The sequence below is a fragment of the Lucilia sericata genome, unplaced genomic scaffold (genome assembly GCF_015586225.1).
Source record: "Lucilia sericata isolate MDLA Ls3-8-SP2 unplaced genomic scaffold, ASM1558622v1 Contig003321F_arrow, whole genome shotgun sequence".
NCBI lineage: Eukaryota > Metazoa > Arthropoda > Insecta > Diptera > Calliphoridae > Lucilia > Lucilia sericata.
This window is the reverse complement of record NW_023996816.1, coordinates 2,501-19,936: the sequence shown is the minus strand read 5'-3', so window position 1 is coordinate 19,936 and position 17,436 is coordinate 2,501. Positions and strand designations below refer to the sequence as shown.

The following is a 17,436-nucleotide window of genomic DNA, read 5'->3' as shown; positions in this document are numbered from 1 at the left end:
TAGTTAGTTAGTTAGTTAGTTAGTTAGTTAGTTGTTAGTTCGTTAGTTAGTTAGTTAGTTAGTTAGTTAGTTAGTTAGTTCGTTAGTTAGTTAGTTAGTTAGTTAGTTAGTTGTAGTTAGTTAGTTAGTTAGTTAGTTAGTTAGTTAGTTAGTTAGTAGTTAGTTAGTTAGTTAGTTAGTTAGTTAGTAGTTAGTTAGTTAGTTAGTTAGTTAGTTAGTTAGTAGTTAGTTAGTTAGTTAGTTAGTAGTTAGTTAGTTAGTTAGTTAGTTAGTAGTTAGTTAGTTAGTTAGTTAGTTAGTTAGTTAGTTAGTTAGTTAGGTAGTGAGTTAGTTAGTTAGTTAGTTAGTTAGTTAGTAGTAGTTAGTTAGTTAGTTAGTTAGTTAGTTAGTTAGTTAGTTAGTTAGTTAGTTAGTTAGTAGTTAGTTAGTTAGTTAGTTAGTTAGTTAGTTAGTTAGTTAGTTAGTTAGTTAGTTATTTTAAGAAATTTACGATTTTTCAGAAAATTAATCTGGCCAGCCCTGCTTTGGTTTTACACAAAAAGATTCTTTTTGTTTACATTACTGGCTTCATGTTGTTCTTGTATTCCGTTCATGATAACAAACTGTCATATTGCAAAGTAAATAAAAACCAAAAGAAAACTCAAACAAAAATACAAAACGAAGAACAACAACAACGAAAGAGGCAGCAACCCAAAAACATTTAAAACAAACCAGAAAAACATGATAATTAAGCTAGTAATAAAAAAATATAAAATTTAACTGATTGTATACACACAATACAATCAAACAACAACATAAATTAAATTTAATAAAAACAAATGAATGGATAATCAACGCTAGCAGCAGCCGCAGCAGTGAGTGAACTGAGCAGAGCAATAGAATTGTCAAGAATTTAATTCAGAAAAAAGAAAAACGAAATCATACACTAGTGCATCCGGTTACAGTAAAGAAGTGTTTTTCCATCGACTCAACAAGAATTGTTTTAAATTAAAAATATAATGAAAATTTTGGGATTTTTATTTATATCCCTGTCGGTGTTGGCGGCTCGGGCTGAAGAGGATATTGCTCCGGGTACAACATTGGAAGAATTACAAAAATTACTGCCGGTGGACTTAAGTGATGAGGTGCCTACGGTGGTGGTGGCCTTAATGGTGCGTAATAAGGCTCATGTTTTGCCTTTGTTCTTAAGCTATTTGGAGAGACAAGATTATCCCAAGGAACGCATGTCCTTATGGTAAGTTTGTTTTTGTAATTATGAAAAATATTCCTTTTATTAATATTTTTCTATTTACAGGATCCATTCTGACTACAATACCGACAACAGTATAGAAATCTTAACTGAATGGTTGCAACATGTGGAGCCTTTGTATCACAAAGTTCATAAAGTTTTAGATTCCGAAACGCAACGTCATCAAAATGAAAGTTCTCCATTCGATTGGCCGCGTGCACGCTTCGATCATCTTATCAGTCTTAAAGAACAGGCTAAGCGTGAAGCTAAACAAAACTGGGCCGACTACATATTTGTAAGTACAACAACAATAAACACACAAACATTCTTATCTTTAAAGTTCTTCTTTCTACTTTGTGTTGAAATTAATTAAAAGATTAGTTTGTGACCTTTTTCTTAAACTCTAGTCACTAAATCTTAATTGTTTTCTTTCTCCCTTCCCCTCTAGTATCTAGATGCTGATGTTTTTCTTACCGAACCTCACACTCTTACTCATTTGGTCCAGCTACGTTTGCCCATTGTGGCTCCCATGCTACTATCCGAAGGCCTCTACTCCAATTTCTGGTGTGGCATGTCTCCGGACTACTACTATCTGCGCACAGATCTCTACCAAGATATCTACAATGTCAATCGTGAAGGCATTTTCCAAGTGCCCATGATTCACAGTGCCGTTTTAATAAATCTTAACTACAAGGGTTCCCACTATCTAACTTTCGATCGTGATCAGTTCCTTGATCAGCAGAAAAACGACTTGGATTATATGCAGACTTTGGGACCTCAGTGTCGTTTGTATGATGGCCCCGTAGATGATATTATTGTATTTGCCATTTCTGCCAACTGTTCAAAGATTCCCTTGTTTATTACGAATGAGATACCTTTTGGTTATATACTACAGCCTTTGGATGCAAGTGATAATATCGCCCAGGATTATAAGCAATTGGTTAATATTAAAACGAATATTATTCATGATTTGGGTGATATTATTGAGGTCAATGAGTATTTGAAGAAATTTGAAAGAGAGGAAAAGAAGTGAGTATATGAGAATATTTAAGTTTTTATGATTGAAAAAGTTGTTTTTAGGGGAAAACTTTTTTTAAAAAGTGTTCTTTATTGAAAATAGTTTTTGTAAAAGATTTAAATTACCACAAAAGCTTTTTTGGAAAAGATTTTTAAAAAGAAATATTTTTTAAAAATTTTGAAGAAATAGTATTTTGTGTAATAAGTTTTGTTCTTAAAAAACATTTTTATTGAACTTTATTTTTATAAAAACGTTTTTATTGAAAGCTTTTTATATAAAACATTTTTATTCATTTTATAAAAACGGTTGAAAACATTTTTTGAAAACTTTATTTTTCACTTTTAATTGAAATTTTTTTTATAAAATCCTATTGAAAGCTTTTTAAATTTTATATAAAATTTTTTCAGAAAAAGCTTTCTACTCACAACTTTTATGGAGCTTTCTGAAAAGTTTCTGAAAAAGCATTTTACATAAACTGTATTATTGCAAGCTTTTTATGAAAAGCGTTTCTTATAACAAGTTTTTATTGAAAAGCTTTTTTGGTAATAAAAATGCATCTATTACGCATGTGAAGAGTTACTGTAAAAACGAAAAGCTTTTGATAAGTTTTTATTAAGAAAAACTTTTTATAAAAACTTTTTTATTAAAAGCTTTTTATGGAAAGCGTTTCTTATAAAAAGTTTTTATTTAAAAGCTTTTTTTATTTTATTGGCTTTAAAAAAAAACTTGTTTTTGGTATGAAAAGCTTTTTTAAGAAAAGTTTTTTATAAAATGCTTTCATTACGAAAAGCTGTTTAATGTTAATGTTGTTTTTAATAAAAAAGTTTATATAAAAAGCTTTCCCTAAAAAACTTCTCAAGCTTCTTTTTTGAAAACAGATTTTTATAAAATGTTTTTTAAAAAAAAGTTTTCTTCAAATGTTTCCTGAAAAACAAGTATTTACGTGTAAAGCTTTTCGTGAAAAAACTATTTTAAAAATCTTTTATAAGCTTTTATTAAAAACTTTGTTTCTTTTAAAATAATTTTATATAAAATTTTTTTTTTTTTTTTTTTTTGTTTTCACAAAAGCTTTTTCTAAAAGCCTTTTAAAAAATTGTTTTCGTAAAAAGCTTTTTTAAAATATTATTAAATTTATGAAAACTTTTCATAAATTAATTACCAAAATTCAAAAATTACCCAAGGTTTTTTTTTATAAAAATCTTTATATAACATTTTCTTAAAAGCTTTTGTAGAAAATCTTTTATAAAAAGCTTTTGTTGAAAATCTTTTTTATAGAAAGCTTTTGTAGAAAAACATTTTTAATAAAAGAAGAAAGAATAAGAAGTTTTTTAAAAGGGTTTTACAAAAAGCTTTATAATCATGCATAGTTATAAATAAAATATTTTTCAGAAAAAGCTTTTTTACAAAATTGTTTTCGTAAAAAGCTTTTTTTTATAATAATATTGACTTTGAGTAAGCTTTTAATGAATTTAAAAAATTATCAAAAACTTTTTTATATAAAGCTTTATAACATTTTCTTAAAACTTTAGAGAAAGCTTTTTAATAAGTTTTTATAAAAGCTTTTTTCATAAAAGTTTTATTAAGAGAAGTTTTGTATAAAATGCTTTTTCTCAAAAGTTTTTTTTTTTCTAAAAAATTAAATATTTTAAATAAAAAGCTTTTTTAGAAAAACTTTTTTCATAAAAAGCTTTTTTTTAAGTAATCAAGATTTTGAAAAATCTCTTTTCTCAAAAGTTTTTTTTCTAAAAAATGAAATATTTTACACCAAAAGCTTTTTTAACAAAACTTTTTTCATTGAACGCTTTTTTAAAATAATCAAGATTTTGAAAAAGTTTTTAATGAAATTGAAGCTAAAGTTTAACTCAAAAAGTAAACAGACTGTTGTATACTTAATAAGTATCCTCCTTCTTTCCAGACACAAACTCTCCCTCGATCACATTTACATGATCAATTTGGAACGCCGCCCCGAAAGACGTGAAAAAATGGAAAAACTTTTCAATGTTTTGGGTTTAGATGTAGAATATTTCCCAGCAGTAGATGGACAGTAAGTTTCCCTAAATAAAATTTTGTTACAAATATGCTAAATATCTTTAAAAATTTCAGAAAATTAAATCATGATCTCCTGGAAGAAATGGGTGTTAAGTTCTTGCCCGGCTATGAGGATCCCTATCATCATCGTCCTATGACTATGGGTGAAATAGGCTGTTTCTTGAGTCACTATAAGATATGGGAAAAAATGGTAGAAGAAAAACAGGAACAGGTATTGATCTTAGAAGATGATATCAGATTTGAGCCATATTTCAAGGATAAGGCCGAGTCGGTGATGGAGCAGATACGTAATGTTATAGAATATGATTTGGTGTAAGTTTTAAACTGATTATAAGATTGTTTTATGGATTTTTAATCTATTTTCTTCTAAAGTTACTTTGGCCGCAAACGCTTGAAGGAAGAATCTGAACCTTGGGTGGCTAATACGGAAAACTTGGTGCATGCAGGCTATTCTTATTGGACTTTGGGTTATGTTATTTCCTTAAAGGGAGCTGAAAAGTTATTGGCCGCCAAACCTTTGGAAAATCTTATACCCGTCGATGAATTCTTGCCGGTTATGTTCAACAGACATCCCAATAAAACCTGGGCTAATGCTTTTCCCAAACGTGATCTTATGGCTTTTAGTGCCAGTCCTTTGCTATTATTTCCCACTCACTATACTGGAGATTATGGTTATATCTCAGATACCGAGGATTCGGTAGTAGTAAAAGGCGATGGTGTTATGGCAAATACAGCTGCTGCTGGTGGCAGCCAAGAGGCTCAATTGAAAAGTGATCCTGAAAAGGCTTATATAAGAGAACCTAGATTAGAGTCAAAACCCTTGGAATTGAAAGAAGCTCAATTCGAGGCAGCTGCTAATGTTAAAACTCATGAAGAATTGTAGTTTTCTTATGAATTCTTTAAATGAGAAGAGAGTTTTATTATTATGTATAAGCTGAAACCAAAATTTGCATTATTCTCTCTCTCTTTAGTTATTAAGTTTACTAAAACCAATAGGAGTGGGGTTATGACCTTTAACTCCTGCTCATTTTAAATGTGCCTTAGTAGTTTGTAGTTACTAAAAACATTCTTAAAAAAAAGTTCTTAACTGTTTTTTTTTATATCTATATATAATTTTTACTTGTTTTAAATAGTGTTCTGCCATTTATTTCATTTATGTAATTTTATACATATTAAGAATCTCATTATTAATCATTTAAGTTTAATTTGTCTTTTAACAACAAATACAAAACATGAACAAAAATATACTCAAGCATTTATTTTATAAAAAAATAACCAAATACTTGTTTTAATAAGTATTTTCTAAATTGAATAAAATTTTATAGTTTAGGTTGTTTGCATTTAAATGAAATGATTTATTTACTTTTAATTAATTTGTTATGATCAGTTTATTATTAACTTTGCTGATTTAGCAGAAAGTTTTGGATATAGTATGTATGACTAAACAGTTTCGGTTAACAAGTACGAAAACGTGTTTGTTATAATAGCATTTGTTGTTTTGTAGTGTTGTGAAAAAAGTTGCTGTGACAAGCAGAATTTGACGTTTTTTTTTTGCTTTTTGTTAAAACGTGTATTGTTTTTAAGATTGCAGAAAGTTACCAAATTTATACCTAATTCTAATTCAAATTTTAATTTTAAACAAAGTTATATTTTATAGACCAAAACTTTGCTTTTATTAAAGCTCACTCTATTGCCAAATTTAAGCTTCAAAGATCGGCTTCAAGTTCAATTTTATTTTCAATCAAAGATCTTTTTCAAGTTCAGTTTTAGATAGTTTTGACCAATCAACGATCATATTCAAATTCAAAATTTAGCTTTAATCTAAGATCGTTTCCAAGTTCAAAGATCTTTTTCAAATCCAACATAAATCATTGATCGTTTTCTAAATAGTTTAACATTAGCTTCAATCAAAGATCGTTTTCAAGTCTAACTTAAGATCATTTTGAAGTCCAACTTTAGCATTAACCAAAGATCGATTTCTAGTTCAACTTTAGCTTCAATCAAAGATCGTCTTCAAGTCCAACTTTATTTTTAACCAATGATCTTTTTAAGCATAACTTAAACTTCAATCTCAGATCACTTTCTAGTGCAACTTTAGCTTCAATCAAAGATCGTTTTCTAGTTTAAAATTAGCTTAAATCAAAATTCGTTTTTAAGTCTAACTTAAGCTTCAATCACAGATCGCTTTCTAGTACAACTTTAGCTTCAATCAATGATCCAACTTTAACTTTAATCAACGATCGTTTTCTAGTCAATAACAGATCACAAGTTTGATAATAAGATCCTTTTCAGGTCAAACTTTAGCTTCAATCAAAATCGTTTTTATATACTATAACTTAAGCTTCAATCACACATCACTTTCTAGTACACCTTTAGCTTCAATCAAAGATCCTTTTCATCTTCAACTTTAGCTTCAATCAAAGATCGTTTTCAAGTCTAACTTAAGCTTCAATCACAGATCATTTTCAAATCCAACTTTAACATTAATCACAGATCGTTTCCAAGCCCAATTTTAGCTTTAAACAAAGATCGATTTCTAGTTCATCTTTTGTTTTAATCAAAGATCGTTTTCAAGTCTAACTTAAGCTTCAATCACAGATCGTTTTCAAATCCAACTTTAACATTAATCACAGATCGTTTCCAATCCCAACTTTAGCTTTAACCAAAGATCGATTTCTAGTTCAACTTTGTTTCAATCAAAGATCGTTTTCAAGTCTAACTTAAGCTTCAATCACAGATCGATTTTCAGTACCACTTGAGCTTCAAACAACGATCGTTTTCAAGTCTAACATAAGCTACAATCACAGATCGTTTTCAAATCCAACTTTAGCTTTAACCACAGATCGATTTCTAATTCAACTTTTGCTTCAATCAAAGATTGTTTCCAAATCTAACTTAAGCTACAATCACAGATCGTTTTTTAATACAAATTTAGCTTCAATCAAACATCGTTTTCACGTTCAACTTTAGCTTCAATCATAGATAGTTTTCAAGTCTAAATTAATCTACAATCACAAATCGTTTCTAAGCCCAACTTTAGCTTTCACCAAAGATCGATTTCTAGTTCAACTTCTGTTTCAATCAAAGATCCTTTTCAAGTCTAACATAAGCTTTAATCACAGTTCGCTTTTCAGTACAACTTTAGCTTCAATCAAAGATCGTTTTCAAGTTCAACTTTAGTTTTAACCAAAGATCGCTTTCTAATTCTCTTCGTTCTAGAGAAAGTTTGTTTTAAACTATATGTATTTCATAGAAATCAAAACAGAAGAATCTTAATAAGTATTTATAAAGTTTCGGTGTTTTTAAACAATTTGTTAAATACGTTCGTCTGTTGAACTTTTTACGTCATTATGAAATATTAATCATATTTAGACTAAACTAAATGTGTTTATTTTAAACACTATTAATAAACATTCAATTATTTGAAACAAACAGATGTTGAAATATTAAACACATGTTTTTAAAAACATATTCTTATAATTCTTTTGTTTATATTAATAACAGTTTTTCGTTTCGTTTTAGCACACACATTTCAAATTGCAGCACTTTCTTTGCATTTAAACTCTTCATTATGTGTTTTTAAATAAATCACTATCGTATAGTATTTAAATTTAAATTAAAAAAAAAAAAAACTATCGAAATCCAAATTTTGTATATATAGTTTCCTGTATGTGAGACAAGGTCAACAACAATAAATAATGGATTAAATTTTTGAAATTAATATGTCAAGATCATTAGGAGAGAATCTAACAGATAACAAAAAGTATATAATTTAAAATTGAATGTTTTAGTTAATAGAATACATTTTAAGATTTTACTAACTATTCTTTAAACAGAAAACTTTAGAAAAACTTAGAATTTTTAACAAAAAATTTAAACTTTTTTTAAAAAGCTTCATATTTTTTTTAATATTCTTGTCTCAGTTGTGATTTTTTGTCTCAATTGTTTTAATAAATTATTTTAAATTAATTAATTATTTCCTTTTTAAATAGTTGTTTTAATATGATTGTTTTTAACACAATAGATAATTAATAATTATAATTATTAATTATTAATGATAAATAAATTACGCTTGAAATAAGACAAATTTAAACAAGATAAAAATTTGTCGTTATTTTTTTAAATATTCAGTAAAAGACTATAGACTATCACCTAGACTACAGACTAAACTATAGACTAAACTAAAGACTAGCTATAGACTAGACTATAAAACTAGACTATAGACTAGACTATAGACTAGACTATAGACTAGACTATAGACTAGATTATAGACTAGACTATAGACTAGACTATAGACTAGACTATAGACTAGACTAGACTAGACTATAGACTAAACTATAGACTATAGACTAAGACTAGACTATAGACTAGACTATAGACTAGACTATAGACTAGACTATAGACTAGACTATAGGACTAGACATAGACTTAGACTAGACTATAGACTAGACTATAGACTAGACTATAGACTAGACTATAGACTAGACTATAGACTAGACTATAGACTAGACTATAGTCTATAGTCTAGTCTATAGTCTAGTCTAGTCTAGTCTATAGTCTAGTCTATAGTTAGTCTATAGTCTAGTCTATAGTCTAGGTCTATAGTCTAGTCATAGTCTAGTCATAGTCTCGCTATAGTTAGTCTATAGTCTAGTCTATAGTCTAGTCTATAGTCTAGTCTATAGTCTAGTCTATAGTCTAGTCTAAGTCTAGTCTATAGTCTAGTCTATAGTCTAGTCTATAGTCTAGTCTATAGTCTAGTCTATAGTCTAGTCTATAGTCTAGTCTATAGTCTAGTCTATAGTCTAGTCTATAGTCTAGTCTATAGTCTAGTCTATAGTCTAGTCTATGTCTAGTCTATAGTCTAGTCATAGTCTAGTCTATAGTCTAGTCTATAGTCTAGTCTATAGTCTAGTCTAGTCTATAGTTTAGTCTATAGTCTAGTCTAGTCTAGTCTATAGTCTAGTCTATAGTCTATAGTCTATAGTCTAGTCTATAATCTAGTCTATAGTCTAGTCTATAGTCTAGTCTATAGTCTAGTCTATAGTCTAGTTTATAGTCTAGTCTATAGTCTAGTCTTTAGTTTAGTCTATAGTTTAGTCTGTAGTCTAGGTATAGTCTATAGTCTTTTACTGAATATTTAAAAAAATAACGACAAATTTTTATCTTGTTAAATTTGTCTTATTTCAAGCGTAATTTATTTATCATTAATAATTAATAATTATAATTATTAATTATCTATTGTGTTAAAAACAATCATATTAAAACAACTATTTAAAAAGGAAATAATTAATTAATTTAAAATAATTTATTAAAACAATTGAGACAAAAAATCACAACTGAGACAGAATATTAAAAAAATATGAAGCTTTTTAAAAAAAGTTTAAATTTTTTGTTAAAAATTCTAAGTTTTTCTAAAGTTTTCTGTTTAAAGAATAGTTAGTAAAATCTTAAAATGTATTCTATTAACTAAAACATTCAATTTTAAATTATATACTTTTTGTTATCTGTTAGATTCTCTCCTAATGATCTTGACATATTAATTTCAAAAATTTAATCCATTATTTATTGTTGTTGACCTTGTCTCACATACAGGAAACTATTATATACAAAATTTGGATTTCGATAGTTTTTTTTTTTTTTTAATTTAAATTTAAATACTATACGATAGTGATTTATTTAAAAACACATAATGAAGAGTTTAAATGCAAAGAAAGTGCTGCAATTTGAAATGTGTGTGCTTAAAACGAAACGAAAAACTGTTATTAATATAAACAAAAGAATTATAAGAAATATGTTTTTAAAAAACATGTGTTTAATATTTCAACATCTGTTTGTTTCAAATAATTGAATGTTTATTAATAGTGTTTAAAATAAACACATTTAGTTTAGTCTAAATATGATTAATATTTCATAATGACGTAAAAAGTTCAACAGACGAACGTATTTAACAAATTGTTTAAACAACCGAAAACTTTATAAATACTTATTAAGATTCTTCTGTTTTGATTTCTATGAAATACATATAGTTTAAAACAAACTTTCTCTAGAACGAAGAGAATTAGAAAGCGATCTTTGGTTAAAACTAAAGTTTGAACTTGAAAACGATCTTTGATTGAAGCTAAAGTTTGTACTGAAAAGCGAACTGTGATTAAAGCTTATGTTAGACTTGAAAAGGATCTTTGATTGAAACAGAAGTTGAACTAGAAATCGATCTTTGGTGAAAGCTAAAGTTGGGCTTAGAAACGATTTGTGATTGTAGATTAATTTAGACTTGAAAACTATCTATGATTGAAGCTAAAGTTGAACGTGAAAACGATGTTTGATTGAAGCTAAATTTGTATTAAAAAACGATCTGTGATTGTAGCTTAAGTTAGATTTGGAAACAATCTTTGATTGAAGCAAAAGTTGAATTAGAAATCGATCTGTGGTTAAAGCTAAAGTTGGATTTGAAAACGATCTGTGATTGTAGCTTATGTTAGACTTGAAAACGATCGTTGTTTTGAAGCTCAAGTGGGTACTGAAAATCGATCTGTGATTGAAGCTTAAGTTAGACTTGAAAACGATCTTTGATTGAAACAAAAGTTGAACTAGAAATCGATCTTTGGTTAAAGCTAAAGTTGGGATTGGAAACGATCTGTGATTAATGTTAAAGTTGGATTTGAAAACGATCTGTGATTGAAGCTTAAGTTAGACTTGAAAACGATCTTTGATTAAAACAAAAGATGAACTAGAAATCGATCTTTGTTTAAAGCTAAAATTGGGCTTGGAAACGATCTGTGATTAATGTTAAAGTTGGATTTGAAAATGATCTGTGATTGAAGCTTAAGTTAGACTTGAAAACGATCTTTGATTGAAGCTAAAGTTGAAGATGAAAAGGATCTTTGATTGAAGCTAAAGGTGTACTAGAAAGTGATGTGTGATTGAAGCTTAAGTTATAGTATATAAAAACGATTTTGATTGAAGCTAAAGTTTGACCTGAAAAGGATCTTATTATCAAACTTGTGATCTGTATTGACTAGAAAACGATCGTTGATTAAAGTTAAAGTTGGATCATTGATTGAAGCTAAAGTTGTACTAGAAAGCGATCTGTGATTGAAGCTTAAGTTAGACTTAAAAACGAATTTTGATTTAAGCTATTTTAAACTAGAAAACGATCTTTGATTGAAGCTAAAGTTGCACTAGAAAGTGATCTGAGATTGAAGTTTAAGTTATGCTTAAAAAGATCATTGGTTAAAAAATAAAGTTGGACTTGAAGACGATCTTTGATTGAAGCTAAAGTTGAACTAGAAATCGATCTTTGGTTAATGCTAAAGGTTGGACTTCAAAATGATCTTAAGTTAGACTTGAAAACGATCTTTGATTGAAGCTAATGTTAAACTATTTAGAAAACGATCAATGATTTATGTTGGATTTGAAAAAGATCTTTGAACTTGGAAACGATCTTAGATTAAAGCTAAATTTTGAATTTGAATATGATCGTTGATTGGTCAAAACTATCTAAAACTGAACTTGAAAAAGATCTTTGATTGAAAATAAAATTGAACTTGAAGCCGATCTTTGAAGCTTAAATTTGGCAATAGAGTGAGCTTTAATAAAAGCAAAGTTTTGGTCTATAAAATATAACTTTGTTTAAAATTAAAATTTGAATTAGAATTAGGTATAATTTGGTAACTTTCTGCAATCTTAAAAACAATACACGTTTTAACAAAAAGCAAAAAAAAAACGTCAAATTCTGCTTGTCACAGCAACTTTTTTCACAACACTACAAAACAACAAATGCTATTATAACAAACACGTTTTCGTACTTGTTAACCGAAACTGTTTAGTCATACATACTATATCCAAAACTTTCTGCTAAATCAGCAAAGTTAATAATAAACTGATCATAACAAATTAATTAAAAGTAAATAAATCATTTCATTTAAATGCAAACAACCTAAACTATAAAATTTTATTCAATTTAGAAAATACTTATTAAAACAAGTATTTGGTTATTTTTTTATAAAATAAATGCTTGAGTATATTTTTGTTCATGTTTTGTATTTGTTGTTAAAAGACAAATTAAACTTAAATGATTAATAATGAGATTCTTAATATGTATAAAATTACATAAATGAAATAAATGGCAGAACACTATTTAAAACAAGTAAAAATTATATATAGATATAAAAAAAAACAGTTAAGAACTTTTTTTTAAGAATGTTTTTAGTAACTACAAACTACTAAGGCCACATTTAAAATGAGCAGGAGTTAAAGGTCATAACCCCACTCCTATTGGTTTTAGTAAACTTAATAACTAAAGAGAGAGAGAATAATGCAAATTTTTTGGTTTCAGCTTATACATAATAATAAAACTCTCTTCTCATTTAAAGAATTCATAAGAAAACTACAATTCTTCATGAGTTTTAACATTAGCAGCTGCCTCGAATTGAGCTTCTTTCAATTCCAAGGGTTTTGACTCTAATCTAGGTTCTCTTATATAAGCCTTTTCAGGATCACTTTTCAATTGAGCCTCTTGGCTGCCACCAGCAGCAGCTGTATTTGCCATAACACCATCGCCTTTTACTACTACCGAATCCTCGGTATCTGAGATATAACCATAATCTCCAGTATAGTGAGTGGGAAATAATAGCAAAGGACTGGCACTAAAAGCCATAAGATCACGTTTGGGAAAAGCATTAGCCCAGGTTTTATTGGGATGTCTGTTGAACATAACCGGCAAGAATTCATCGACGGGTATAAGATTTTCCAAAGGTTTGGCGGCCAATAACTTTTCAGCTCCCTTTAAGGAAATAACATAACCCAAAGTCCAATAAGAATAGCCTGCATGCACCAAGTTTTCCGTATTAGCCACCCAAGGTTCAGATTCTTCCTTCAAGCGTTTGCGGCCAAAGTAACTTTAGAAGAAAATAGATTAAAATCCATAAAACAATCTTATAATCAGTTTTAAAACTTACACCAAATCATATTCTATAACATTACGTATCTGCTCCATCACCGACTCGGCCTTATCCTTGAAATATGGCTCAAATCTGATATCATCTTCTAAGATCAATACCTGTTCCTGTTTTCTTCTACCATTTTTTCCCATATCTTATAGTGACTCAAGAAACAGCCTATTTCACCCATAGTCATAGGACGATGATGATAGGGATCCTCATAGCCGGGCAAGAACTTAACACCCATTTCTTCCAGGAGATCATGATTTAATTTTCTGAAATTTTTAAAGATATTTAGCATATTTGTAACAAAATTTTATTTAGGGAAACTTACTGTCCATCTACTGCTGGGAAATATTCTACATCTAAACCCAAACATTGAAAAGTTTTTCCATTTTTTCACGTCTTTCGGGGCGGCGTTCCAAATTGATCATGTAAATGTGATCGAGGGAGAGTTTGTGTCTGGAAAGAAGGAGGATACTTATTAAGTATACAACAGTCTGTTTACTTTTTGAGTTAAACTTTAGCTTCAATTTCATTAAAAACTTTTTCAAAATCTTGATTATTTTAAAAAAGCGTTCAATGAAAAAAGTTTTGTTAAAAAAGCTTTTGGTGTAAAATATTTCATTTTTTAGAAAAAAAACTTTTGAGAAAAGAGATTTTTCAAAATCTTGATTACTTAAAAAAAAGCTTTTTATGAAAAAAGTTTTTCTAAAAAAGCTTTTTATTTAAAATATTTAATTTTTAGAAAAAAAAAAACTTTTGAGAAAAAGCATTTTATACAAAACTTCTCTTAATAAAACTTTTATGAAAAAAGCTTTTATAAAAACTTATTAAAAAGCTTTCTCTAAAGTTTTAAGAAAATGTTATAAAGCTTTATATAAAAAAGTTTTTGATAATTTTTTAAATTCATTAAAAGCTTACTCAAAGTCAATATTATTATAAAAAAAGCTTTTTACGAAAACAATTTTGTAAAAAAGCTTTTTCTGAAAAATATTTTATTTATAACTATGCATGATTATAAAGCTTTTTGTAAAACCCTTTTAAAAAACTTCTTATTCTTTCTTCTTTTATTAAAAATGTTTTTCTACAAAAGCTTTCTATAAAAAAGATTTTCAACAAAAGCTTTTTATAAAAGATTTTCTACAAAAGCTTTTAAGAAAATGTTATATAAAGATTTTTATAAAAAAAAACCTTGGGTAATTTTTGAATTTTGGTAATTAATTTATGAAAAGTTTTCATAAATTTAATAATATTTTAAAAAAGCTTTTTACGAAAACAATTTTTTAAAAGGCTTTTAGAAAAAGCTTTTGTGAAAACAAAAAAAAAAAAAAAAAAATTTTATATAAAATTATTTTAAAAGAAACAAAGTTTTTAATAAAAGCTTATAAAAGATTTTTAAAATAGTTTTTTCACGAAAAGCTTTACACGTAAATACTTGTTTTTCAGGAAACATTTGAAGAAAACTTTTTTTTAAAAAACATTTTATAAAAATCTGTTTTCAAAAAAGAAGCTTGAGAAGTTTTTTAGGGAAGCTTTTTATATAAACTTTTTTATTAAAAACAACATTAACATTAAACAGCTTTTCGTAATGAAAGCATTTTATAAAAAACTTTTCTTAAAAAGCTTTTCATACCAAAAACAAGTTTTTTTTTAAAGCCAATAAAATAAAAAAAGCTTTTAAATAAAAACTTTTATAAGAAACGCTTTCCATAAAAAGCTTTTAATAAAAAAGTTTTTTATAAAAAGTTTTTCTTAATAAAACTTATCAAAAGCTTTTCGTTTTTACAGTAAACTCTTCACATGCGTAATAGATGCATTTTTATTACCAAAAAAGCTTTTCAATAAAAACTTGTTATAAGAAACGCTTTTCATAAAAGCTTGCAATAATACAGTTTATGTAAAATGCTTTTTCAGAAACTTTTCAGAAAGCTCCATAAAAGTTGTGAGTAGAAAGCTTTTTCTGAAAAAATTTTATATAAAATTTAAAAAGCTTTCAATAGGATTTTATAAAAAAATTTCAATTAAAAGTGAAAAATAAAGTTTTCAAAAAATGTTTTCAACCGTTTTTATAAAATGAATAAAAATGTTTTATATAAAAAGCTTTCAATAAAAACGTTTTTATAAAAATAAAGTTCAATAAAATGTTTTTTAAGAACAAAACTTATACACAAAATACTATTTCTTCAAAATTTTTAAAAAATATTTCTTTTTAAAAATCTTTTCCAAAAAAAGCTTTTGTGGTAATTTAAATCTTTTACAAAAACTATTTTCAATAAAGAACACTTTTTAAAAAAAGTTTTCCCCTAAAAACAACTTTTTCAATCATAAAAACTTAAATATTCTCATATACTCACTTCTTTTCCTCTCTTTCAAATTTCTTCAAATACTCATTGACCTCAATAATATCACCCAAATCATGAATAATATTCGTTTTAATATTAACCAATTGCTTATAATCCTGGGCGATATTATCACTTGCATCCAAAGGCTGTAGTATATAACCAAAAGGTATCTCATTCGTAATAAACAAGGGAATCTTTGAACAGTTGGCAGAAATGGCAAATACAATAATATCATCTACGGGGCCATCATACAAACGACACTGAGGTCCCAAAGTCTGCATATAATCCAAGTCGTTTTTCTGCTGATCAAGGAACTGATCACGATCGAAAGTTAGATAGTGGGAACCCTTGTAGTTAAGATTTATTAAAACGGCACTGTGAATCATGGGCACTTGGAAAATGCCTTCACGATTGACATTGTAGATATCTTGGTAGAGATCTGTGCGCAGATAGTAGTAGTCCGGAGACATGCCACACCAGAAATTGGAGAGTAGAGGCCTTCGGATAGTAGCATGGGAGCCACAATGGGCAAACGTAGCTGGACCAAATGAGTAAGAGTGTGAGGTTCGGTAAGAAAAACATCAGCATCTAGATACTAGAGGGGAAGGGAGAAAGAAAACAATTAAGATTTAGTGACTAGAGTTTAAGAAAAAGGTCACAAACTAATCTTTTAATTAATTTCAACACAAAGTAGAAAGAAGAACTTTAAAGATAAGAATGTTGTGTGTTTATTGTTGTTGTACTTACAAATATGTAGTCGGCCCAGTTTTGTTTAGCTTCACGCTTAGCCTGTTCTTTAAGACTGATAAGATGATCGAAGCGTGCACGCGGCCAATCGAATGGAGAACTTTCATTTTGATGACGTTGCGTTTCGGAATCTAAAACTTTATGAACTTTGTGATACAAAGGCTCCACATGTTGCAACCATTCAGTTAAGATTTCTATACTGTTGTCGGTATTGTAGTCAGAATGGATCCTGTAAATAGAAAAATATTAATAAAAGGAATATTTTTCATAATTACAAAACAAACTTACCATAAGGACATGCGTTCCTTGGGATAATCTTGTCTCTCCAAATAGCTTAAGAACAAAGGCAAACATGAGCCTTATTACGCACCATTAAGGCCCCACCACCGTAGGCACCTCATCACTTAAGTCCACCGGCAGTAATTTTTGTAATTCTTCCAATGTTGTACCCGGAGCAATATCCTCTTCAGCCCGAGCCGCCAACACCGACAGGGATATAAATAAAAATCCCAAAATTTTCATTATATTTTTAATTTAAAACAATTCTTGTTGAGTCGATGGAAAAAACACTTCTTTACTGTAACCGGAATGCACTAGTGTATGATTTCGTTTTTCTTTTTTCTGAATTAAATTCTTGACAATTCTATTGCTCTGCTCAGTTCACTCACTGCTGCGGCTGCTGCTAGCGTTGATTATCCATTCATTTGTTTTTATTAAATTTAATTTATGTTGTGTTTGATTGTATTGTGTGTATACAATCAGTTAAATTTTATATTTTTTTATTACTAGCTTAATTATCATGTTTTTTCTGGTTTGTTTTAAATGTTTTTGGGTTGCTGCCTCTTTCGTTGTTGTTGTTCTTCGTTTTGTATTTTTGTTTGAGTTTTCTTTTGGTTTTTTATTTACTTTGCAATATGACAGTTTGTTACATGAAACGGAAGACAAGAACAACAGGAAGCCAGGAAGGGAAACAAAAAGAAAGGGGGGGGAAACAAAGCAGGGGGCAGAGAAGGGCGGAAAAAGCGGAAAGGCGGAAAGAAACGAACGAACGAACGAAGAAACGAACGAACGAACGAAGAACGAACGAACGAACAACGAACGAAAACG

The 17,436-nt window shown here is 28.1% G+C and overlaps 1 protein-coding gene and 1 pseudogene across 1 annotated transcript; one reads left to right on the top strand and one right to left on the bottom strand.

Annotated features, from left to right (window-relative positions):
• Window positions 1–672: 672 nt before the first annotated feature.
• Window positions 673–5,570, top strand: LOC119614742 (glycosyltransferase 25 family member-like). The gene is made up of 6 exons (XM_037970856.1): window positions 673–1,234; window positions 1,295–1,523; window positions 1,677–2,257; window positions 4,162–4,290; window positions 4,350–4,607; window positions 4,668–5,570. The coding sequence occupies exons 1-6, from the start codon at window positions 999–1,001 to the stop codon at window positions 5,176–5,178; spliced, it is 1,944 nt and encodes a 647-aa protein (XP_037826784.1). The 5' UTR covers window positions 673–998; the 3' UTR covers window positions 5,179–5,570.
• Window positions 5,571–12,602: 7,032 nt separating this feature from the next.
• On the bottom strand, window positions 12,603–16,888 carry LOC119614743 (annotated as a pseudogene).
• Window positions 16,889–17,436: the final 548 nt, after the last annotated feature.